The following is a 24,962-nucleotide window of genomic DNA, read 5'->3' as shown; positions in this document are numbered from 1 at the left end:
AAGGTTATCCATACCATGAAACCTTAAAGCCTGAAGTACTTGCTCTAATTGCCATCAGTTTTTTGTATGCTTAAAAAAAAAAAAAAACATTAACTTCAGCCTTAAAAAGTGGTCTGGCTTTTACTGCATACAAGTCAGCTCGTCTCCATGGAAACTTAAGAATAAAATGAAGTTTGCTGCTGAGGGCAGCTGTATAAGCTGAACATTTATTTGCCCAAGGTAAACTTTTCATTACATTCAGTGTTCTCTTATTTACCTGCTTGCACAAAACATGCCATTAGATTAAGCAAAGGGCCTTAATTCAGACATTCACCTATGTAAAAATAAGATAAATGACATCAACTCTACATACTATAATCTGTGCACTTACATAAATAGATCCACAACAAATCAAATGCAAGTTCATCTAACAAATGGTTTAATATTTGAATTTCCAAAAAGATCAAAAGGGGGGGGGGGATAAAACTAGATGGAAATAAGACATTTCCTTCTCCAATCACAAAATCCATAACTCTACCACTTCAAACAGCTTAAATGTGTCTGAGTAGCAGTAGTGTTACAGAAAGTCTTTTTATAAGATAAAGGGGTCTGGTTAGGATTTTGGAAAGGGGCAAGGTTAGAGTTAGCACACCTTAGTAAGGCGATGGTTGTTGTTGGGAGGTGAACTGACATCTGAGCTTACAAAAAGTGCAGTTGTGTACCTACCATAAATGTAGATGTTCAAGTGTATTCACTGTTGCAGTCATTACTCTTGGGTTATCCTGCTGGCAGGCTACCCTCAGTCGGCCAAAATTCCAAAGTCTAGGTCCTGTGTCGGTTGCTGTCACCTCTTCCCTGATGTCAATGCGCCAGGGGTATAAAAGATGCAGCCGACCCCATTTTCTTCAGTTTTTCTTGCCTCAGATGTCAGGTGCCCCCAAACTGGTAGACTGAAAAATATGCCAATAAAAATGCATGCACAAAAATAACATTTCCTTCATCTACAAGCAAATACACCAAAAAGGTTGTATAGGATGGAGAAGTGCAGATAAGTCCCAGCAAAGAAAAGGGGGATGGTGGGTGGGTAACCTGGACTGCAACAGTGAATACACTCGAACATCTACATTTATGGTAGGTACACAACTGTACTATGTTCATCGTGTTTCACTGTTGCAGTCATTACTCTTGGGTTGAATCCCAAAGCTGAGGAAGGGCGGCTGGGCTAAACAGGGTTAGGAGAGGCTATGAGGCCCTGCAGAACTGCAGTGGCAAAGCCTGCTCTGGACAGAGTAAAGAGGTAAGTGGTAGTGCTTTGTGAAGGTGTGCACTGAACTCCAAGTTGCAGCCTCTAAGATATCTTTGGTTGGTACTCCTCTGAGGAAGGCTGCTGCTCTGGTGGAATGAGGCCTAATGCCCCTAGGCACTGATTTGCCATGTTGAAAATAGAAATGGATGCAATTGCCTATCCGTTTAGAAATAGTCTGTTTTGAAAAAGCCTTTCCTTGTGATCCTGCAGCATAGGACACTAAAAGTTGCTCAGTCTTTCTGAAAGCTTTAGTTCTGTCCAAGTAGAAGTGTAACTGCCTGTGTATGTCCAAAGAATGCAGAATTTTCTCACCCTTGTTCTGTGGGTTAGGATAAAAGGTAGGCAAGTGAATGGTTTGGTTAAGGGCCACACTGGACACCACCTTAGGCATAAATGTAGGGTTTGTCCTCAGAGAAACCCTGTCTGGATGAAAGGTTCCACAGCCATGGGTGCTTGTAACTCAGAGACTCGCCTTGCAGAGGTTATTGCTAGGAGCAGAGCTATTTTCCAGGATAAGAATTTAATATCTGCTGTTGATGCTGGCTCGAAAGGAGGCAGTGTCAGTTTTTCCAAAACATAACTGAGGTCCCAGGCCGGAATTGGTGCCCTCCTTGGAGGTCTAATGTTTTTGGCACCTCTGAGGTACTGCCTTATTAAAGGATGAGAAAAGATAGGTGGTTCCATATTGTAATGGGCTGAAATGGCAGAGGCATGAATCTTAATTGCGGAGAAAGAAAGGCCTTTGTTTAGCATCTCAGTTAGGTATTGTAAAACCTAAGGGATATTTGGTACACAGGTGTCACTGCCTTGTTCCTGGTTCCAAGCACAGAATCTCTTCCATTTTTCTGCATAAGATTTTATGGTACTGGGCCTCCTGGCCTCCAAGATAACATCCATAACAGCTTTTTAAAGAGGAGTGTTCTGAATGGCTATATTATCCACCATGCTGCCAGATTTAAGGTACTGAGCTGGCTGTGCAGGATCGGATTGTTTTGTTGGGTCAGTAAGTGAGAAGTTTGAGGCAATATCCATGCTGGACCTTGAGACAAGCTCTTTAGGATTGGGTACAAGTGCTGGGGTGGCCAGTCTGGTGCAATCAGTATAATTTTTGGCTTCTCTTGTCTGACCTTTAGGAGTACCCTGGGAAGGAGAGGCAGTGGGGGAAAAGCATATACCTTTAGATTTTTCCAGCTGAAGGATAGGGCGTCCACTTTCCATGCTTGCTTGTGATAAATCCTTGTGCAAAATCTCTGCAATTGGCAGTTGTGAGGGGAGGCGAATAGATCCATGTCTGGGCATCCCCATTTCCTTATTATCATGCTGAAGACTTGTGGATACAGTTTCCATTTGTGGGGATCCATGAGGTTTCTGCTTAGTTCGTCTGCCAGAGTATTTGTTTTTCCTGGCAGGAATTGTGCTTGCAGGTGAACTTGAAAAGCCAATGCTGTGTCCCATAAGGTCATTGCTTGTCTGCAGAGGGGGTAGGAATATGCATCTCCCTGCTTGTTTATGTACCACATGACCGTAGTGTTGCCTGTCTTTATCAGTAACTGTCCTGGCTTAAGCAGGTCCTTGAAAGCGGTCAGGGCATTTTGAATAGCTAGCATCTCTTTTTGATTGATGTGAAGATGCATCTGGCTTGCAAGCCATGTGCCCTGAATACATTTTCCTGCCATATGGGCCCCCCAGGCATAATCTGATGCATCCGTTGTCAGTGTCTGTCTGGCTGTGGTTAATCTGAATGGCAGACCCTTGTTGTGGTGACAGGCTTCTGCCCACCATCGAAACTCCTGTTGCAAGCAGGGAATGAGTGCAATTACTGTCTCCAGGCTGTGGCAATGCAGAGTCCAAACACTTTTTAGATACCATTGTAGTTTCCTTGTATGCAGTCTGGCATATGGAATTAGTAGAATGCAAGATGCCATGAAACCAAAGGCCTGCAGTATTTTCCTTGCAGTTAAGTGGGTTTTTGTTGCCAATTTCTTGAAGTAAGTAGTCAGTTGCTTTTGTTTGTCTGGCGTGAGATAAGCCATCTGGGCAGTTGTATTTAAGCTTGCATCCACGAATATTATTTCTTGAGAGGGCACTAGTTTTGATTTCTTTTCGTTTAATGTGTACCCTAGGCCAATTCATAATCTTTTTACAAACGCCAGATGCTTCAGAAGAATGTCTTTGTTCTCTGCTTGAATTAGGCAGTCGTTCAAGTATGGATATATTTTGAATTCCTTTTTGTCTGCAAAACGCAATTACTGATGCCAGGCATTTTGTGAAGACCCTGGGCGCAGTAGATAAGCCAAAGGGCAGTGCAGAGAATTGGTAATGCATTGAGCCAGCTATGAATATGAGGTATCTTCTGCAAGACTGATTGGGACATTCAGGTATGCCTCTTTTAGGTCCAAAGTTACGAGCCTAGCCTTCTTGCCCAGCATGGGCCAGTAGCTGCTGTAGAGTCAACATCTTGAATTTTGGAACTTCCAGAAACGTATTTGGTATAGACAGGTCCAGTATGGGTCTCCAGGTTTTGTCCTTTCTGGGTACTAGAAAATCCTTGCCCCTGCTCTTGTTGTGGTACTTGCTGAATGGCCCTCATGTCCATGAGGGCAGGAATTTGTTTTTGTGCCTCTGCCCATTGATTGTGTGGCAGGTCTGGCATAACTTTTGACCTTGGTAGGGTGTGAAAATGGAACCTGTAGCCTTGGGACACTATGTTCAGGACCCATTTGTCTTGGGTAATCATTTGCCAATTTGATGAAAAAGTACTAGTTTTCCCCCTAAGGGGGCTGCCAAATGAAAAGTGCTTGGATCTGGTAGAGGAAAGTCATTGGGACTGTTTCCTGTAAGGTTGTGATTTGTCATCTCCGCTTTTGGAGGTAGGAGCACCCTATTGTTTAGGCCTGTATGAGCCTTGGGGCTGAGATCTGCCTCTGGGACGCCTGTATCTGCCTCTTTGTGGTCTGTCTGACACTGGAAAGGACCAATTTTTAGAGGGCCAGTTCCTGCTAAACCTGGGTGGCTGTACCTGTAAGAAATCCTTGACTGTCTGCGTGGATTTTGCTTTATCCTCCATTTTTTTCGACACCTCTTCGGCTTTAGTACCAAACAAAGTATCATGCTGCAATGGTGCATCTAATAATTTTGCTTTAAGATGATCAGGCAGATTCTGTTCGTTTAACCAAGCATGCCTCCAAATAACAGATCCTGTAACAGCGGCCCTGCAAGAGGCTTCCAGTGAATCATAACTACATTGCAAAGTATGCTTTCCCACTTATTCAGCTGCATGCAATAAATCCTGCAATTCTCCTTGTTCTCTGAACATTCAGTATTTGTCAACATTTTCTGTTTAAGCAGTGACATTAAATATTGCTGATATTTAAGCATATGAAACTGACAATTTAAAGCCCTTACAGCCAGGGTAGCAGAAGTGTAGACTTTTTCCCCCCATCTGTCTAGAGCCCTAGAATCCCTATCAGAGGGGACAGGGTTTTTTGCAGTGGAAGCTTTAACCCCTTTGGGACCCTGAGATATAGTTTCTGGGTCAGCAGTGGGGTTTTTATATAGGAACGTATGAGAATCCGGGACCCTGTAGTATCTGTCTGGCTTATCAGGTGCACGGGGTAAAGAGTCAGTGGACAGGCTGGACTCTGAAAATACATTATCTACAATGTCCAGAACAGGTGGAATAGCAAGGGGTCTGTGCTGAAGAAGTAGCAGAAAGTCTGAGCCTTTTCTTAGATTCAGAATAATCTTGGCTCTCCCAGTGGAAATGCTCCCTCATGGTATGCAGGGTTTCCCCAAAAGAATAATCCTCAGGAGGAGAGGCTGAAGGAATGGATTCTTCAGCATCAGAATCCTCATAGGGAAGCATGGAGTAATCCAAGAGGAATCAGAGGAAATGGAAACCTGATCAGAAGAATCATACTCTGTCTCTTGCCTAGGCCTCTTATCAGGAGGGGGATGGGAGCCCATGATCAAACTAATTAGGTCTTCGGCCATTTTGAGCATCTGTTTTTTAGGCATGGAAGTCTGAGAAGGAGAATGCTGTACTTGTTTCTTTGTCTTTAGAGCTGCTTTAGTCTTTGAAGCTGAAGATGGCTTAATATGTAGTTTTGTAGGTCTGAAGACACCCTCAAAAGTCGATGCCTGCTCAGCGGCTCCGGACCCATCTGAGGGAATGATTTCAGAATGTCCAATACCTTGAGTTTCCAGAGGCCCAGTCGGCTCCACGTGGGAGTCGGAAGCGGCCTGTGGCTCTGAGGTAGCGGGCGCCTGGGACAGCAAAAGCACCTCACTGAGAACCGGCGACTGGTCTAGCAGAGGCTTCCTCGTCAGTTTTGGACCTCGGATGCCTATCCTTTTCCTTGCGTTTTTTGTAAACTCCGGTTGTCGGCTGGTCCGACGGCATTATATAATTAAATCTTCAGCCAAAGTAATGAAATGCAAAATTGAACAGACGCTTGATAGTGCGTTGGTTAAATCTAGCACAAAACCGACAGCTATCGATCAGGGCCTAGGCAAGGAATACAGTAAGAGTGAAAATCCTTATGAGGTATTTGCTTCCCACAAGAAATACAATTGTTAACTTTTTCCGACATCAGTCTGGAGCAAGAAAAAAAGTTTCCCCAACAGGGTACTTCGCTTTAATGAAAATTCGGATTTGAAAATCTCAGGAGTCGGCCGACCGGGACTTGCGAACTGTTTTTGCTTCAAGCACCGCGTGGCAAGAAAGACTGAAGAAAATGGCGTCGGCTGCATCTTTTATACCCCTGGCGCACTGACGTCAGGGAAGAGGCGACAGCATCCAACGCCGGACCTAGACTTTGGAATTCTGGCCGACTGAGGGTAGCCTGCCAGCAGGATAACCCAAGAGTAATGACTGCAACAGTGAAACACGATGAACATCACTTTCTGTAACATTACTACTACACTACAGTCTCAGATACAGACAACAAGCATACACATGCAGTACATTACACTTATGCCCCTACCCAACCTTTCCTTTAATTCAAACACTCAGAAACAATCACCTGCCACACATGAATCACACAAGCTTTCTCCTAACTTCATCTTTGCTCTAACCTTAACCTGCAAACACTTGCTCGTCTGTGTGCACACACACAAACTTACAACACGACACTAAACATACATAAACTTACCTTCAGCAACCATACTTTTTCGAGGTCACATGCACACACTCAAACAACTGCTCAAATAGTAAATGCACAAAAAAAAAATGTTTTTTAAACTCTTCACATCTTTATTATTGCATATATATATATATATATATATATATATATATATATATATATATATATCTATTACACATATATACATATACATACACACACACACACACACACACACACACACACACACACACACACACACACACACACACACACACACACACACACCCATACAGCTCACTCCCCACATCTTTAGATATACGAATTCCAAGAATATGCAAAAGTAGGTCAATACCAAACAATGGAGATTAGGAAGTATGTGCAATCTCACACAACTTCATCGCACTGTTTTATGAAACCTCAAATATATACATTACAATTTCAATGTCCCTGGTGGAATACCAACATTTTTTTATATATATTTTAATATATAATGTAGTTTCCAACATGTTAGCAACGGTTCTGAAATACCACCAAGGTTGGGGATGAAAGCACTAAACCGTATTTATATTTTTGTTTTTTAATACAAGTGATTTTTTAACTAAGACTGTAGTTCTTGGCATTATTTAAGAAGTTTCTAAAATTTATTATTTATTTAACATTTGTTGACCGGGAAAGTCCGACTAGGTTCCACAGATCCTGTTTTCCGCAGAGGCCCGGGGAGAAATGCTCCAGAAGCATGTTTTTAGAATACTGCCAAGTATTGGTAAACCTGCAACTTCCTTACTAGTATGCACAGTTTTTGAAGTCACAAGTTAGCATTGCTAAAGCGGACCTAGTCACTAAAGAACATTCTACAAGTGTGTTTGATATTTTCGCTACTATTCAAGCCACCCAGGTATTACTACGTGAGCCTCCTGTTAAGAATGGAAGCATAAGAGGATCCCTTGCTTTATGTCCATGAAGACATTTTCATAATTTGTATCTGCTTTTTCAGTAATGGACAGGGCCTTGGAGAGCCATCACCTTCGTCTTGTAGGTCCTTCCACAGTAGTTGGTCCTACAAGCTCAGCAGATAAAGATGCCATGTTCTGCTGAGTCAGTCAATCTATCTGCACATGACAGAAGAGGTAGAAAAGAAGCCTGAGGGTAGTCTGCAACTGTTGAGACTAAAGCCACATGACTGACATCAAGTAATGCAGTGAGGCATGCTTTGGCTGAATCAGTTTATGGGCAGAATTATAGCCCTCAGATTTACTGGAAGGCATGTCTCAATGGTTCAGCAGTGCATAAAGAAGAGTAAAATTCATGAAAGACATGGGATTGGAGACTAGATACTTGGGGAAAGGCAAGCATCTGATGCAGATATGTCAGATGAATTACGACCTGGGACTGAAGACTACATGTTTGGAGAAGGGCAAGCATCTTATGTCAGGTGGGAAAAAAACATGTTCTGACCCAACATAAATAGCCCACTACCTGAACTGACAATACACCACCACAGTACAGGTCCAATGCCCGATAGGATGACACTGTTGTCTGGCACTGGGTACCTTGACACTGGCAGGGGAGATGTGATGTCAGCAGAGTGGTATCAAGTAGCCTGGCCCCTCTAATGTAAGGTAAGCTGGCATTAAAGAAGATGCTGGTAAAGCTAGAGTCTGCTAGACTGTGTGAATGGGTGTAGGATGGAAATGACTCATGATCCTGGGTCTAAAGGGGAGAGATCAGATAGAGAAAAGTGCACTGGTGTCTACTAACCTAACACTGCAAAGAAAGCTCACTGAACTTTGATCAACAACTGCAACTGCTTTTCAAACAAAATTAACTTGATCTCTTTGTAAGCAAGCAGTCATAACACAATAGCATACATCCAGCAACTCCTCAAAAATAAATAAAAAAAAAAAAAAAAAAAAAAAAGAAAATATCCATGACTCACATTATAAGACAAGACTGGTAAAACAAAAACACTCAGCACACACTATTTTATACATCGTACTAAGTATCCATTTTTCAACAGCAGCTTCTGTTCAAGACTTGGCTAAAAACTTTACCAGAGCTGGTCTTTCACATACCACTGCCCTAACCTTTCTCTTTGCCTATGCTCTTGACATCAGTTTCTGGTAGGTAAGGCAGTCTCTAACCTTCAGTCCAAACTTCTGCTTAATCTCACTCCCTGCTTTCCTCCTCAAGAAATTTGCTCACAATTGGTCAATCAAGAGACTCAGTTTCTCCATTTTTGTACAATAAACCAGTTATATCTTTAAATGTGGGAGTCTCGTTTTCATTGCTAACAGCTCTTAACATAAAGCAAATAAGGAGGAAAGAGGACACTATTCACATCTAATCTTGTTATCAATGGTGCTAAGCTATTATACACAACATCTCTGAACTGCAGTGATGAATTCCTTCTACCTTACTCTATATGGCAAACTTTCACATAAGAGCATACTAGGCAGAAACTTATTCTGAAACTAAAATGAATTATGGGCCCAACTTCTACATTTACAGTTTACCAGGAAGGTCATATCCCTTAAAGTCCCTTCTCATACCTTCAAATCTCCTGTATGGGCAGATAGGCAATCATTGTCCAACCAGTTATCTTACAATAATACATTGAAAGCTTATTGTACGTCACCTGACTATCATTACCCCATTCTGTCATAAAAACACCAATAGAGTAACTAAAGCATTCTTGATAATTCAGCAATGAGAATCTTTATAGTAGATGAACCCATATGTTCATAATCCAAAACGGTCAACCTCAGAAGCAGCTACTACTTGATATATACAGCCCTCTTAATGAGCCACATCTTAAACAAAAAAACAAAAAAAAAGCAATGTAAAGAGTAGGGGCTTCTCTAATATTTGACACAATCCAGGCCTATCATATCAACCCCTATGTTCATTCAACATACAAGCAACATTGATCTTCCACTGCAGCAGGGGCTTCGCTCTCAAAGTCAGCTCTTTACAACCATGAAAAGCAATTTAATCTGCAGCACAGACCAGCACCCACTATCCAGCAAGCTGAACAAGTGTTTTTTACATAAAGACAACATTTAAGACTTGGATTATTCAATACAGAGGAGCAATAATTCCTTACAAAGCGTTCTGCTTTGTATCCAATTAATTTAAAAGACTCTGAAGCAGACACCCAAACCACCAGAAAAGGGTCCGCCTTATTCCCTCAAGGGAAAGTTCATCTCCCCATTCATGTCAAGCAAAGCTCCTCATTGGCCCTCTAAGAAAAATCTTGACGACTGGATGGGAAATTGAAGATTCACCCTGGGGATCACTTCTGCAACACTGCTTGACAGCAGTACAGGAAAATAATTTTCTTGAGTGGCAACAGCAAGGGAACCTTTTTGGCTAGGCTTATATAGGCCCCAGGGCCGATAGCCTAGTACCAACCTATGAAGAAGTAGGCTACTATATAATATTGAGAACCACACAGTCAAAATCTCCAAAGTTGGTCAACAGAAATCTTTGACCAGATAACAGCATTAACTTGTACTACCTGCAGTTATCATGTATAAACCCCTGTACTTTTACACAAAAAAATTACAATGCATTCACTTCAAATTAATGATAATTTCTCCCAAACTTAAATGGTATCCACAAAGTGGGCAAAATAATCCACTAATATCAGCCCTATCATGTCAAAATTCTCACCTCACCGAAATTTAAAGAAAATTAATGCCTCTCCCCAGCTATGTCAAGTCAAACATTATTTAGTCATAAACAAAAAAAAATGAAAAAAATAACATTTTCAATAACTAACTGAACAAACATCAGCTACATTATTCAGAATCAAAACAAGTAAGACTTTACTGCCAAGCGATCTGAAGACTGTCACCTGCACTACTACCAACTATCCAGTAGACCTCCAAACAGCAAAGTAACATTGACGCTACTGAAACATATCACTACAACAATGATTAAAGTCAAATAAACACTAGTATGAAGTGGATGGGGAAACTTTTTCTGCAAGAACAACACCGGGATCTCCTAAACAGGGGTGACTGGATTATCACAAGTGACCAGAAAAGAAAACAGAAGAGGCGCCCTACAAACAACAAGAAAGAAAGGTAGCATAAATGGAGATACTAAGTCCTTCTTCAATAAATGGGCGTAGTGGGCTGCACAGGTAATAAATGTACAACAGACGGACTTAGGATAACAGAAACTTCTGACAGCTGCTACCCACCCACCCCTTGAGCTGGTTCACAAACCTGGTGAAAAGTTATAACTTCAACTAGCACCAAGGCTAGCCAGCCTGGATGCACAGAGGGTAAAGCTCTGCCTATGAACCGGGTGATCAGAGTTCCATTAGTGGCTTGAATGCCTGATGGTGTTGACAGGAAAGATGGGAGTGCCTATCCTGGGGGACATGAATGGTAGAAGAGCAGTTGCCTTCATGGCTCTGGGTAGTTAAGTCTATGGGCAGAGACTTGAGTCAGAGCTTGTGGGTGTCAGCATATTTAGGCCTAGGGTGCAGACTTCCCAGTAGCAAAGTTTCATGACAGGTGTAGCCTCAAAATGACACTGACATGTAGGTTTGGACAGGGTTATCCTCAGCAAAAAGAAAACCACCCTCCACGATGCAGCTACTAAAACTCTTGTCTTCCCTCACTAAGCTTACTTAACCAATGTTGCCTTGGATGGTGGGTTATCTGGTGAATGCTAAATGGGGTGGGGGAAGGGCTTATACAGGAAATGCCACACTGCGAGAGAAGATCACCAAACACCAACACAGCCAGGTACCCAGAAATATGGAGTGTAGCACCAAACCAAAGTCAATATCAGAAACACAGAATGTTTGTGCTTGGGCCTTTTGTATTCTTTTTGTTTCTTATTTACTTTTTTAGTGTGATATTACCCTTCCTGAGACAAACGGAACCAGTGGGTTCAACCTGTGGTCAATGCAAACTCCTCCCACCTCAGGTTCAGTCCAGGAGCAACTTATAATGTTTAAAGAAAGGAAAAAACACTGCTGAGTTTTCTTCCAAGTGCTGTTTGTCTTAGCCAGAGGATCTTGAAGATTAAGACCTCTGTTTCAGCAAAAACAAAACAAAAAAGTATCATGGAATGACCTACTTGTCAGTTCCAGACAAACAAGGTAACCACAAACGTATTATTCTATTTATTTGTTAACCATGTAAGCCAACTGGCCACAAGTATCCCTTTCCAGTGATGACCCAGGAAAAAAAGTCTGGTTAAGTGACTTACTCATAGCTACACAGTAGGCAAATTAAGTATGAAAGAAAGAGTCAAAGTAAACAATGAAGCACTTCATATAGTTAACAGCTCATGGCTTTAGTCTTCTGTGCTAATTACCAGTAACAATTATTTGCCAGGCCTTGTTAACAGAATAGCCAGATTGAATCTACAGACACTAAGGTTTTGCAAAGCCAGATGAAAATCTTCTAACTCACCTTGCTCTTTGTACTAATTTCACTGCTTTGAGAGCTACTGCTACTGTGTCGTTTCTTTCCTTTCCGAAACATCTGTTTCTCTGATGAGACTGATGAATACTCTGCTAAAGAAAGCAACACTGCTATTACTTTTAATAACATATCAAACAGATCTACATAATAACATAATACTAGTAACTGATTTACCATGGCTAAAATATATCTATACCATTAGTTTCACAATAAGGAGCAACAACCTGCTCACCAGTCAATAGGACTTCAAAGGCAGGTGGAAGGAATACTTGCAGTAGCTTCTGAATGAAGAAAAAAAAAAACACAAAAGCTACATTTCCCCAGACACAGCCTATGCTGAGAGAAGAGGAGGAGGAGGAGGAGGAGTGTACCCTAGAAAAAGTAATAACAGTACTAAGGAAAATGAAGTTAGTGAAAGCAGCAGGCTCAGATGAGGTCACAGTAGATTTGATAAAGATGTTGGGTGATATAATGGAGAAATAGCCCCTGATGGTACTCATAACAGTATGGGGAGAAGTGTACTAGAACAAAAGGGAACATTCACAACTGTGGGCAGTACAGAGGTATCCAACTCCTGTCACACTGCATGAAAATTCTGGAGATGTTGACTGAAATTAATACATAGAGTAGTAGAAAGTAAAGTGGTAGATGAGCAGTTCAGATTCAGATCATGTTGTAGCACAAATGACCTGATGTTTGCAGAGAAACAGATAGTTGAGAAGGTAGAGATGAGGAAAGAGTCCAATGGCCATTGCCATTCCTAAAATTGTAAAAAACATATGACAAGGTTACAAGAAAGTAATTTGGACAGTCCTGTGGTGGTTTGAAGTCCCAGAAACATTGGTTGTGCATTGTTTACACTAATTCTAAGACCCAGTGATTCAAGTATGAACAGTGCTCAGTCTCATAGATGGGTTCCCAGTGGCAGTGGGAGTGCATCAGGGTTCAGCTCTCAGCACAATGTTGTTCATACTGGTGATGGACACCACTAGCAAACATGTCAGAGGGGACATATCAACAAAGCTGCTGTATGCGGACAATGTGGCATTAACTGGCAGACTCTGAACAAGAACTTCAGCAAAGGAAGGGTAGTGGATTGCAAAACTGAAGGCACATGGGATAAAATGGGGTACAGATAAGACCACTGTAATGGCAGCAGATGGGGGAGGGGATCAGAAGAAGCTGAGAAGTGAGTGGGGGTATCAGAAGAAGCTGAAAAGGGAGATACAAGGGAAAAAAAGTGGAACAGGTTAGGTTAACAACTTCAAGTTATAAGGGAGAAGAGAAGTCTGCATGAAGTGGTCAAACCTGGAATCAGAGAGGCTGCAGCCACCTGGCACACAGAATGTCAGTGGCTGTGTATGACAGAAGAATGCTACAGAAACTGAAAAGTAAGGTGTACAATGCAGTGGTGCCACTAGTACTACTGCATGGTATAGAAAAGTACAGCTGTGTACACTTATCATAAATGTAGATGTTAGAGTGTATTCACTGCTGCAGTCATCACATTTGGGTTATCTGCTTGCAGTAGCACTCAAGTCGGCCTGATTAGCAAAGTCTTGGGTCCTGCGTCGGTTGCTGTCCCTTCTTCCATGACATCAGGTCGTCAGGGGTATAAAACATGCAGCTGACGTCATTACATCAGTTTTTCTTGCCCCAGATGTCAGGTGCCCCCCTAATGGGAAGCAATTAAATCTATAATACAAGGATATACCTCCAACAAAAAAGCAAATACACCAGAAAGCTTTTTGAGCATAGTAAGTGAGAGTAGAGGTATAGCCAAAAGAAGAAAGGGGGCTGGTGGGAGGGTAACCAGGACTGCAACAGTGAATACACTCGAACATCTACATTTATGATAAGTGTACACAACTATACTATGTTCTTCATGTTTCACTGTTGCAGTCATTACATTTGGGTAGATTCCCAAAGCTAAGATTGGGTGGAGGAATTTAAATAGAATTCAGACCAGCTATAAGGCCCTGCAAGACTGCAGTGGCAAAACCAGCTCTGGATTTAGAGAAAATTGGCAAATGATAATGCTTAGTGAAAGTATGTACAGAACTCCAGGTAGCAGCTTCTAGTAGGTCCCTTGTAGGGATGCCCAAGAAAGGCTGTAGAGGTAGATGCAGCCCTGCTTGAATGGGGTCCGATGTCCTGTGGGATAGGTTTTCCATGGTGCTTATAGCAGAAATGAATGCAGTGGCCTATCCATTTTTAAATGGCTTGCTTTGAAATAGCTTTCCCCTCTGTCCCTGCAGCAAATGCCACCAGCAGTTGTTCAGATTTCCTTTGAGGTTTAGTCCTGTCCAAGTAGAATCTAAGTTGTTTGTGCACATCTAAGGAGTGCAGTATCCGTTCCCCTTTGTTCTGTGGGTTAGGAAAGAAGGTAGGCAAATGAATGGACTGATTAAGAGCCACACTGGATACCACCTTGGGCACAAAGGAGGGATTGGTTCTAAGGGACACCCTGGCCACATGAAAGATGATGAAAGTCTGCACTGCCATCTGGGCCTGTAATTCAGATACCCTTCTTGCGGAAGTGATTGCTAAAAGGAAAGCTGTTTTCCAGGAAAGGAATTTTAAATCTGCAGTAGCAGCTGACTCGAAAGGAGGAAGAGCAAGTTTCTCCAAGACAAAGTTAAGGTCCCAGGCAGGAGTTGGCGCTCTCCTGGGTGGCCTTAAGCCCCTCCGAGGAACTGATTGAGCAGTGGGTGAAAGAAGAGGGGAGGCTCTTGTATTATAATGATCTGAAATGGCTGAGGCATGGATTTTGATGGAGGAAAAGGACAAGCCCTTATGAAGCATCTCAGTCAAATATTGTAGAATCTGAGGTAAACTGAGCACTGCTGCACTCATCCCTTGAGATTGGTTCCAGGTACAAAATCTTTTCCATTTTTTTGCAGCATAAGATTTTCTAGTACTAGGCCTCCTAGCCTCTAAAATTATATCCATCACTGATTTGCCGAGGGGTAGTAAAGGAGAGATTAGGTAATTAGCCAGGCAGCTAGGTTCAGGGTTTTCAGCTGAGGGTGCAGAATCTGGTTCTCCTGCTGAGACAACAGGGAAGGAGTCTGAGGCAGGTGCCATGGGATCAAGCGTGACACACTGCACATGAGGGGGTAACAGTGTTGTCGTGGCCAGTATGGTGCAATTAAGATCGTCCTTGGCTTGTTCTGTTTGATCTTTAGTAGTACTTTAGAGAGCAGAGGCAGAGGAGGAAAGGCATAAACTGATAGGTTTTTCCAGCTGCAGGATTGAGCATCCACTTTCCAAGCTAGTTTGTGGGGAATCCTTGTGCAAAATTTGTCCAATTGATGGTTCTGGGGGAGGCAAACAGGTCTATATCTGGGCTCCCCCATTTGCTTGTCAACATGTTGAAAATCCTTGGTTCCAGTTTCCACTCATGTGGTCCATGAGGTTTCTGCTTAGTCCATCTGCCAGTGTATTGTTTTCCTGGCAGGAACTGAGCTTGTAGATTCACTTGGTAGCTCAAGGCTGTGTTCCACAATGCCATGGCTAGTCTGCAGAGGGGGTAAGAATGGGTACCCCCCTGCTTGTTTATGTACCACATGACCGTGGTGTTGTCCGTCTTTACCATTAGTTGTCCTGGAAGAATGTGGTCCTTGAAAGCTGTCAGAGCATTTTGTACAGCTAACATTTCCTTTTGATTTATGTGTAGGTGCATTTGACTTGGGTTCCATTTGCCCTGAATGCACTTCCTGCCAGGTGAGCCTCCCATGTATAGTCTGATGCGTCTGTTGTCAAGGTTTGGGCGGCAGGGGCTAGTGTGAATGGTAGTCCCTTGTTTTGGTGGCAGGCCTCTGCCCACCAAAGGAACTCTAGGCATAGGCAAGTTATGATAGGAATCATTGCTTCTAGATCCTGTGAATGTTGACACAGGTGTTTTGAGATACCATTGCAGTTTCCTCATATGCAGCCTTGTATATGGAATTAGAAGAATGCAGGAGGCCATGAACCTCAAGGCTTGCAGTATTTGCCTTGCAGATAACTGGGCTTTTGTGGCCACTTGTTTGAAGTAGGTTGTCAAAAGAATCTGTTTTTCTGGCGTGAGGAAAGCCATCTGGGAAATTGTATTCAAGCTTGTTCCCAGGAATATAATTTGTTGACAGGCTACCAGGTGTGATTTCTTTTCGTTTATGGTGTACCCTAGACAAGTCAGTACTCTTTGAACAAAGGCCAGATGATTCAAATGTATGTCCTGGCTTTCTGCCTAATTAGACAATCATCCAGGTATGGGTATATATGAATATTTCTTTGCCTGCAAAATGCAAGGACTGGAGCTAGGCACTTTGTGAATACCCTGGGCACGGTAGATAAGCCAAAGGGCAGTGTAGAGAACGGATAGTGCATGTAGCCTGCTTTGAAGCGTAGGTATCTTCTGCAGGACTCCCTGATAGGGATGTGCAGGTATGCTTCTTTTAAGTCTAGTGCTGCCAGCCACGCAGCTTTGCCTAGCATAGGAAGCAGCTGGTGAAGAATCAGCATCTTGAATTTTGGAATCCCCAGAAAGGTACTTCGAGTAGAAAGGTCCAGGATAGGACGCCATGTATTGCCTTTTCAGGGTACCAGAAAAATTCTCGAATAGAAACCTTGTCCCTTTTCCTCTTCTGGTACCAACTGAATAGCCCCCATGCTTAAGAGAGACAGTACTTGATTTTGGGCCTTTGCCACTGACTTGGGGGTAGATCTGGCCACCCGCTCGGTGTTGGTAAGGTGTGGAAGTGAAATATGTAACTTTGGGACACTATATTTAAAACCCATTTGTCCTGGGTAATGAGTTCCCAATTTATGGCCTGCAGAACCATCTTTTCGCCTAAAGGAGCATTCAGTTGGGAAGTGCTTGGAAATTTTAAAAGCAAGTCACTGAGACAGTTTTCCCATAGGGGGGAGTCTTACTACTCCCCGATTTGGGTGTGGAAACCCCCCACTGTTTAGTTGCGTGTCCCCTGGGACTGAAACCAGGGGTTTCTGCTGTGTCTGCGTTTGGCTTGATAAGACCTGGAAGGGGCTGGAAAGGACCAATTCTTACAGGGCCAGTGCCTACTAAATCTAGGAGGCTGAACTTGTAAGAAATCTTTAACAGTTTGCATAGATTTAGCTTCATCTTCCATCTTTTTAAGAACTTCCTCAGCCTTGTTGCCAAACAGGCGGTCCTGATTTAAGGGGGCATCCAACAATTTAGCTTTATCATGATCAGGCAAAGATTGATCCTTAAGCCAAGCATGCCTTCTGAGCACAGACCCAGTAACAGCAGCCCTGCAAGAGGCCTCTAATGAATCAAATCCACACTGCAAAGTATGTTTTTCCAACCTGTTCAGCAGAATGCATTAAATCCTGTAATTATTTATTTTCCACATAGTCAGGAATCATCATTTTCTGTTTAAGCAATCCAATAACATATTGCGGATATTTTAACATATGAAACTGGCAGTTTAAAGCCCTAATGGCCAAGGTTGCAGAAGTGTAAACCTTCTTACCCCATCTATCCAGCACCATGGAGTCTCTATCAGAAGGGGTAGGATTTTTAGCAGTAGAAGCCTTAATGCCCTTGGGCCCCTGTGAAATAGTCTCTGGATTCGCATTAGGATTTTTAAAAAGGAACTTGTGTGACTCAGGAACCCTGTAATATCTGTCAGGCAAAGAATCAGGGGCCAAACTAGATTCCGAAAAAGCATCATCAACAATGTCTAGTACAGGAGGAATAGCTAAAGGCCTATGCTGAGGCAGGAGTACGAAATCCCTATGCCTCTTATTTGAATCAGAAAAATCCTGGCTTTTCCAGTGGAAATGCTTTCTTAGGAGTATGTATGTTTCACCAAAAGAAAAATCCTCTGGAGGGGAAGCAGAGGGAATAGAGTCCTCCGCATCAGAATCCTCATAAGTAGATATGGGCAAATCTAGATCATCAGAAGAATCAGAAAAAAACAGAATCCTGGTCATAAGATTCATAAACAACTTCAGTCCTAGGCCTCTTAAAAGGGGGGGGGGTTGGCTTTCCCTGATTAGAGTTATAAGATCTTCAGCCATTCTTATCATTTGTTTTTTAGGCACAGAGGCCTGAGCATGCAGCCTGGGCTTCGGTTTTTTAAGCATGGTTTGAGATTTAGGCCTAAATGAAGGAGGCATTGGTTTAATATGCAAGTCCCTAGACCTGAATACACCCTCAGAAGCCGGTGCCTGCACAGCAGCTCCAGACCTATCCAAGGTAGAGACATTTGCGAGTTTCATAGAGGAAGCATCTCACGGCATACTCCGAATGGGTCTCAGTAGAGGCCTGCGAATCAGAAGTAGCAGGTATCAGGGGCTGCGAAAGCACCTCACTGAGTACTGGCGACTGGTTTAGGAAAAGCGTCGTCTGCAGTTTTGGACCTCAGTGGCCTCTTGTCTATCTTTGCGTTTTTTTGGAATTCGGTAGTCGGATGGCTAACCGACAACATTTCTGGATAATTAAACCGAGAACCGAAATATTTAGAGGTGAAAATATACAGACGACGGATAGTGCGCTGATTAAATAAAGCACAAAACCGACAGCAAGGTACATCGTGGTCAGGGCCTAGGCAAGGAATACAGTACGAATGAAAATCTTTATGGAGGTATTTGCTTTCCACAAGTAATGCAATTATTAACTTTTACTGACATCGGTAAGGAGCAAGAAAAAAAGTTTCCCCAACGGGGTACTTAGCTGTAGTTGAAGACTTTGGTTCTGAAACTCTAAAACGGAAATTTCAGGAGTCAGCCGACCGGCACTTGCGAACTGCTTCTGCTTCGGGCACGGCAAGAAAGACTGATGTAATGACGTCGGCTGCATGCTTTATACCTCTGACGACTTGACGTCATGGAAGAAGGGACAGCAACCGACGCAGGACCCAAGACTTTGTTAATCAGGTCGACTGAGGGCTACTGCAAGCAGATAACCCAAATGTAATGACTGCAACAGTGAAACACGAAGAACATCAAAGGCAGTAAATGCAGAGCAGATGAGGAAGGTAGAGGTGATGAAGAGAAGTGCCGGAGGTATTGGAGATAAGTGGTAATATTCACACTGTAGGACATATGAAGAAATGAAGACAGAGCAGAAGCAAAGAAGCTCCAATTGCACAGAAGGTCAAAGAACAGGTTACAGTGGCTTAGGCACATGTGCAGAAAAGATTTGAAGCAGTCAGGAAGAAAGCAAGAGGAAATGAGGGCATTCAGCAAAAAAAGATAGAAGACCTGCAACAGTCAGGCAGGAGTGTTGAAGACAGGAGAGTGACACTGAATCAGGAGAGATGGTGACAGTTGTCACAGACACCCTGACCACGTGTAGAAAATGGGTTGAAGTTAGTGTAAATAATCTTTTTACATCTTTGTTTCATGAAATTTCATCTCACCATCTCACATATGGTATTTTACAAACAAAAAAAGACCAATGAGAAGAGGGGAAGTGCAACTACATAAGTTATTTCCATTGTAATATATTAGTTTACACTAGGTAAGTGTGCTAATCCTCCAGACCCTTCTTCACCCACAACGAAGGCTCACTGTAGTACAGGTATACTTCCCTCTCCTAACATGTACATTGTACACAAGTAATCAAAGAGGGGAGAGAAAAGAGTGCATCAACAAATTCCTCAAACTGTAACTCAAACAAGCTGCTATATAAATTAGAAGCTTTTGGAAGCACAGACCCTGGTCAAAATCTAATAGCAAAATAAAAAAATGCATGCTTTAACTAAGAGTGAAATATATACCATCTGGGCCACAGTTTCAGCTATTCTACCATTAAGCTACTGAAGCAGTATCGTATGTAACTGGTAAATGATTTTGTAATTTTTCTTGAATTAAAATAAATCTGTATAAAAACTTTCATTTTGTAGACACAGCACTTCTACTGACTGATAGCATACATTGAACATGTATCCATAAAGGTAACAGCAAGGAATTTAAATATACAGTTGTGAGGTACTGTGGACATGGGCTATGTTCTTTGGATCTGCGCCACGGTTGACAAATCATCTACATCTAAAACCTATATAGATTTAAAATCGGATGACCACTGTAGGTATGGACTCTCAAGTCACACAGTACTAAACAGATTAAAAGTATAAAAAGGGGCACACAAATATGAATCACTAAACTAATTAAGTGCATCTTAGCCCCAACAGCATGCAGGAAGTAAGTCTTGCTGCTTTGGGTATGAATCTACACCAACCACACTCAACAAAGATGCACAATAAATGCCATCACTTCCAGGCATAGCCTTTGACATGACCCCCAGATATCTTCTCATCACTCTCTCTGGGTTTCTGTGCTTTTCAATACTCAGTTTCTCACAGTAACAGTTTTATGAATATATCAATAAATGTTTACATTCTAACAAAAATGCACACAGACTTACTAACTTCTGAGGAAGGCTAGTAATATTCTCCAACACTACTGCCTTCTTTCCTGCTCCAAGGTACTAAAACTTTCACTATCCCAAATTACTCGATTGGGGATCTCATATATGATCATAGGTTCATACTGTTCCACTCTTTTTAAATATTTTTATTACAGCATCTGGCAAATATACATTAGCAGAAAAAAAGTATTAACATGTTTTTCTTTTACATACATTATGCATCACATATTTTCCTTCTTGCTTTATAACTATCATCAGTCCAACATTACAACTGGCTCAATTCCTGCCTTCTATTAAACCTCACTCCTGCTCCTAAACATTATTCTGCGTTTATTATTCCCATAATTTCCAATTATTTGTATGCAATTTTCTCCTTCCCTTTTCTAAAGACCCTCCTTTCAGTTCTTTTCGCTCTATTCAGTACTTCAAATTCAGCTGGTTTAGACTTTGGATTTCCATTTTCTAGTAACCGATTTTTGACAGCCAACAGAATAAAATGGCCTCTGTCTAGGCAATTCAGATCTTGTGTTCCAGCTCGAAACAATAATTTCCTTAGTTTCAACCATTTGCTCCTCTAAAATTTCTGACAGTAGTCTGTAGGGATTAAAGTCTGCCAATTCATTACACTCCCAAAACATATGTTCCCAGTTCCCCTTTCTTCCATATCACACCTCCAACATTTGCTATCCACCCGAGGAAAATTTCTTTGAAGTCTGCTTGGGATATAAAAATACCTATGTGAACACTCCAAGCAAAAATCTTAAACCTTCTAGACTTTGTTGAATACTTGGCAGCCATATACATGTCCTCTCATTGTTCTCTTGTAAATTCCTTTTTCTTCCCAATCTTTTATAACCTCCTTTGATTGGATTCTTATACCCATCATGCAATATTTTATATACCCTATTAATTATAATCTTTAACAGCTTCTGTTCTAGATTCGGCTAAAAATCTACCAAAGCAGTTTTTTCACCAAGGATTCCCCCTATACCCTGATATCAATCCCTGGTAGGGAATGCTGTCTCTAGCTTGCAATCCAAACATCTTCTCGGCCTAAACCCACTCAGTTAGCTTTTCCATCTCTAGCTGTCTGCTCCCAATAATATAGTTCCTTTGCTAGTTTTCTCCAGTAAATTCCAGCCTCCTCTGGACCTACTTGCAGTCATCCCTTTTCATGCTGGTTTAGTTCTTAGAATACTTTCTGCTCCTTTATGAATACAATATTCTGTATGGCTGTTCTTATTCTCCTTAAAGATCTCCATCAAACATACCACACTCTCCTTATTTCCTGACACCCCCCCCCGCTTCAACAGCATTCCTTTCCACTTTAAAGTATATCCTTTTGTATGTGTTTTATATATACGAGCCTTAACTGTGAAGCTCTAAAATATCCCTTCAAATCAGGTAATCCTAAATCACCTTGTTCAATTGGAAGGATCAACTTATTCCACTTAACTCCTACCCTCTTCCCCTACCAGATAAATTTCTTCAACTCAATTATTGTCCATAACTTCACCTTGGGGTTGATAAAAATATTCCTGACCCAAATAGAAAACTAAACTAAAGGGACTAAACATTTTCACTGCTTGCATCTTGTTATTGACAGCCATGTCCACAAACAGGTTTCAGTTTCTCAGTATTTATATTACTTTTTTGCTTGGTCTCTTCCCACATATCCTTAGACATAACAGAAGCTTTTATAAATCTATACCCCTAAATAGTTCATGTATTGTGCCCCCATAAATATGGGTATTTCTGAACCAATTTGACTGTTGGTACACAAGTTATGGTGACGGCCTTTGTTTTATTTTCATTACTTTTACACCCCAAAAAGACTCAAAACCATCACTGTGTTCCACAGCACTGAGATGTCCTTTTCTGGATTTATCACATACAAAATAACATCATCTGCAAATAAAGCTAACTTTTCTTGATTACTATACAATTTATATTCTCGGAGTCCCTTCTTTGCCAATGGCTCTGAATATAAAACATATAAAGTGGAAAGAGGACAACCCCGCCTGGCTCATCTGTTCAAACACAGCTTATCAAACGTGGAACCATACCACTTGAATTCTAGCCTCTGACCCTCAATGTATCATTCTAATGAACATTATTGCATCAGGGAATTCAAATGCTTCCATTGCCCTACTCACAAAATCTCAGCTTACTCAGATAAATGCTTTCGCTGCCTAAAGACCCACCAGCGGTAGCATTTTTTTCCTACATTCTGTTTCTTCCTGGATGACCACAGTTCTACTAATGTTGTTAAATGTTTTCCTCCCTCCACATAACCACAGTGATCCATACCTATCAATTTTTGCAAAACCTTTGCCAGGCTTTTAGCTACCATAGACATTAACACTTTTTAATCATGGTTTATATTTGAAACAGGTCAATATGAATCTAGGACTAATGGATCTTTAAAGCATTTTGGTAATGCAATTACCACAGCTTTTTTCCAAGATGTTGGTGCTTCCCATTCTTTCTTTTAAAATATACTGTTAAAGCTTCATTTTCTTACTTCCAAACTTTCACAGTAATACCATCTGTTCCTGGAGACTTTCCTGGAGATTGATTATATGCCACTACTTTTATTTCATCTTCTTTTATCTTAACTATTAGTTGTTGAGCCGGGTCTATTTCAGTTTACCGAATTAACATATGATCGAAACTGAAAAAAAATGAGACAACATTGAAACTGCAGAACAAACATTCACAAAAGCGAAACTTACAAGATCGAAACAAACACATTCAATCCATTACAGCAGAAATAGATGATGGTCCCTTTAAACTACACTGACTTACAGCAACGTCTGTGGTAAACACAGAGCACTTACCGAATCATAATTGTTCCAGTGAAATGATGAAAGTGGTGCTCTGTTTACCCTCACAACCACCTTTTTCTATGTTTTTGCAGGGGGACAAACCCCCCACCCCCTGCAAACTATATATACCAACTCCAAGATCGCACTGCAGTGGGGAAAAGGGTGAAGTTCCCAATCTTCACTGTACTGCGATCTCCATTAAAAAGCTATGAGATTCCAGAAAAAAAAAAAAGTATAACATCTGCAGCTGATTTTTCGGTGTGTCGAGTTTCGAGTTTGTGAACATTGGTTGTTGTGCTGTTTCAGTGTTGTCACCTTGCAGTTTTCAAATTTGGTCATATGTTAATTCAGTAAACTGAAGTAGACCCGTTGAGCCTCATCTCCATATAACCCTGGCATATTAAGTCTTCCAAAAATATTTCCATTTGCGCTCAATCTTGATTTCCAGTCCTCTGTTTTATATAAATTTTCATAAAATCTCCTAAATACTTCTACGGGATCTCTGGTTATTTTCCTGGTTGCAGGATCCCTAGGTTTGGCAATGATCCTTTCTACTTTCTGTAACCCACGTTGGTTTGATAACACCTCCAGAGCACAAAAACATTTAACAAAAAAGTTGTTTAACAGCAATCTTTCTAAACTCATGCATAGTATCCAAACATGCTCTTATGTTCTTTTAGTACTCTGCAGTTGCAACTCTTGTTCTGTGAGACTCCCCTTATTCTGCAATATTGGAACCTTTGTCAGACCCTCTAAACAATTCATATTACTTCTTAACCATCTCTTTGACTTTTACTTCTACCCTATTTTTAAACTCCATTTTCTTTGTAACCCACTCACTGGTCATCACTTCTGAAGAAATTTCTGTCTTCTCTAATAAATCTCAAATTTCCATTACCCACTACTTAAATTTAAGGAAGGTGCCCCTGCAGTTTTGTCTTAGTATTTACTGGTATATTTACTAATCAAATTCTAGTCCTCCCTAAACTTTACTAAGCTCCATAATATTACTGTAGTTAAATTCGGCAGATATGGACAAAAACTGGTTCAACACAAATGACAATTTTTGGAAACAGAAAAAAAGAGTTAAACACGGCAGGACTGGAGATCTGATGAAGCACCTTATACAGTGTGAAAGTGACTAAAAATAAAAAGGTTTAACAAGTCCTGTCATGGTTAACGTTTTTTTCTTCCTGTTTCCATAATAGTACTTTTTGGTGGAATACAAATACATGGCAGCATAATCCACCGCCCTTGCCAACAGCCCCTTACTACCATGAATCTACCATTATTGTTCTTTTTTCATTTTCTATCACTATTGGAGCCCCTGTAGCAACCAGTATTATTACTCGCCTTTTACTTTGTCCCTCTTTTTCTGCTGAACATTGATCCTGAAATCCTTTGTCAAATTCACATGCTAATTTCTTTCCAAATGCATTTCCTGCAGCACTGCTATCTGCGCTTTACATTTCTTAATATAATTCAACACACCTTTCTTTTTATCTATACCTACAAGGCCATTTAAATTCATAGAAACTAAGAGCATAGCCATTATAATAAAAAGCTACTGCTCCCACCTTATGTACGTGACAGCTTGTTTTTTTAATGTGTACTTCCAACATGTGTCTTGCATGCACACACTAAAGTTTGATAGGCTGATCTTTAATACAGTTGTTTCTTCTCATCTCCATTTGAACCTATGCTGTTTTTCAAGCTGTTTTGTTTTAAAGAAAACCATGAAAGAAAAAAACAAAAAAAAACACTAAACCTATTGTTAGAACATCCCATGCCCTGTTCACTTAGATTGGTGTGTTTTGTTCCAAGTTCATTTTGAAAAAAATGAAGTTTAACCAGACAGGAACAACTGCCCCAAGT

General features: G+C 41.3%; 1 protein-coding gene across 1 annotated transcript in view; it reads right to left on the bottom strand.

The window, feature by feature from the left end:
* The window catches only part of ITGB1BP1 (integrin subunit beta 1 binding protein 1), a 262,215-nt gene that overhangs the window by 187,451 nt on the left and 49,802 nt on the right, over nt 1–24,962 (bottom strand). The window contains exon 3 of the mRNA XM_044087482.1: nt 11,847–11,950. Within this exon, the coding sequence (XP_043943417.1) occupies nt 11,847–11,918 (72 nt within the window). The 5' untranslated portion in view covers nt 11,919–11,950. The remainder of the gene's footprint in view (nt 1–11,846; nt 11,951–24,962) is intronic.

Source organism: Protopterus annectens, chromosome 1.part1 (assembly GCF_019279795.1).
Source record: "Protopterus annectens isolate FY-2018-M chromosome 1.part1, PAN1.0, whole genome shotgun sequence".
Taxonomy (NCBI): Eukaryota; Metazoa; Chordata; order Ceratodontiformes; family Protopteridae; genus Protopterus; species Protopterus annectens.
Note: the sequence above shows the minus strand (reverse complement) of the source record. Positions and strands in the feature narration are given on the sequence as shown.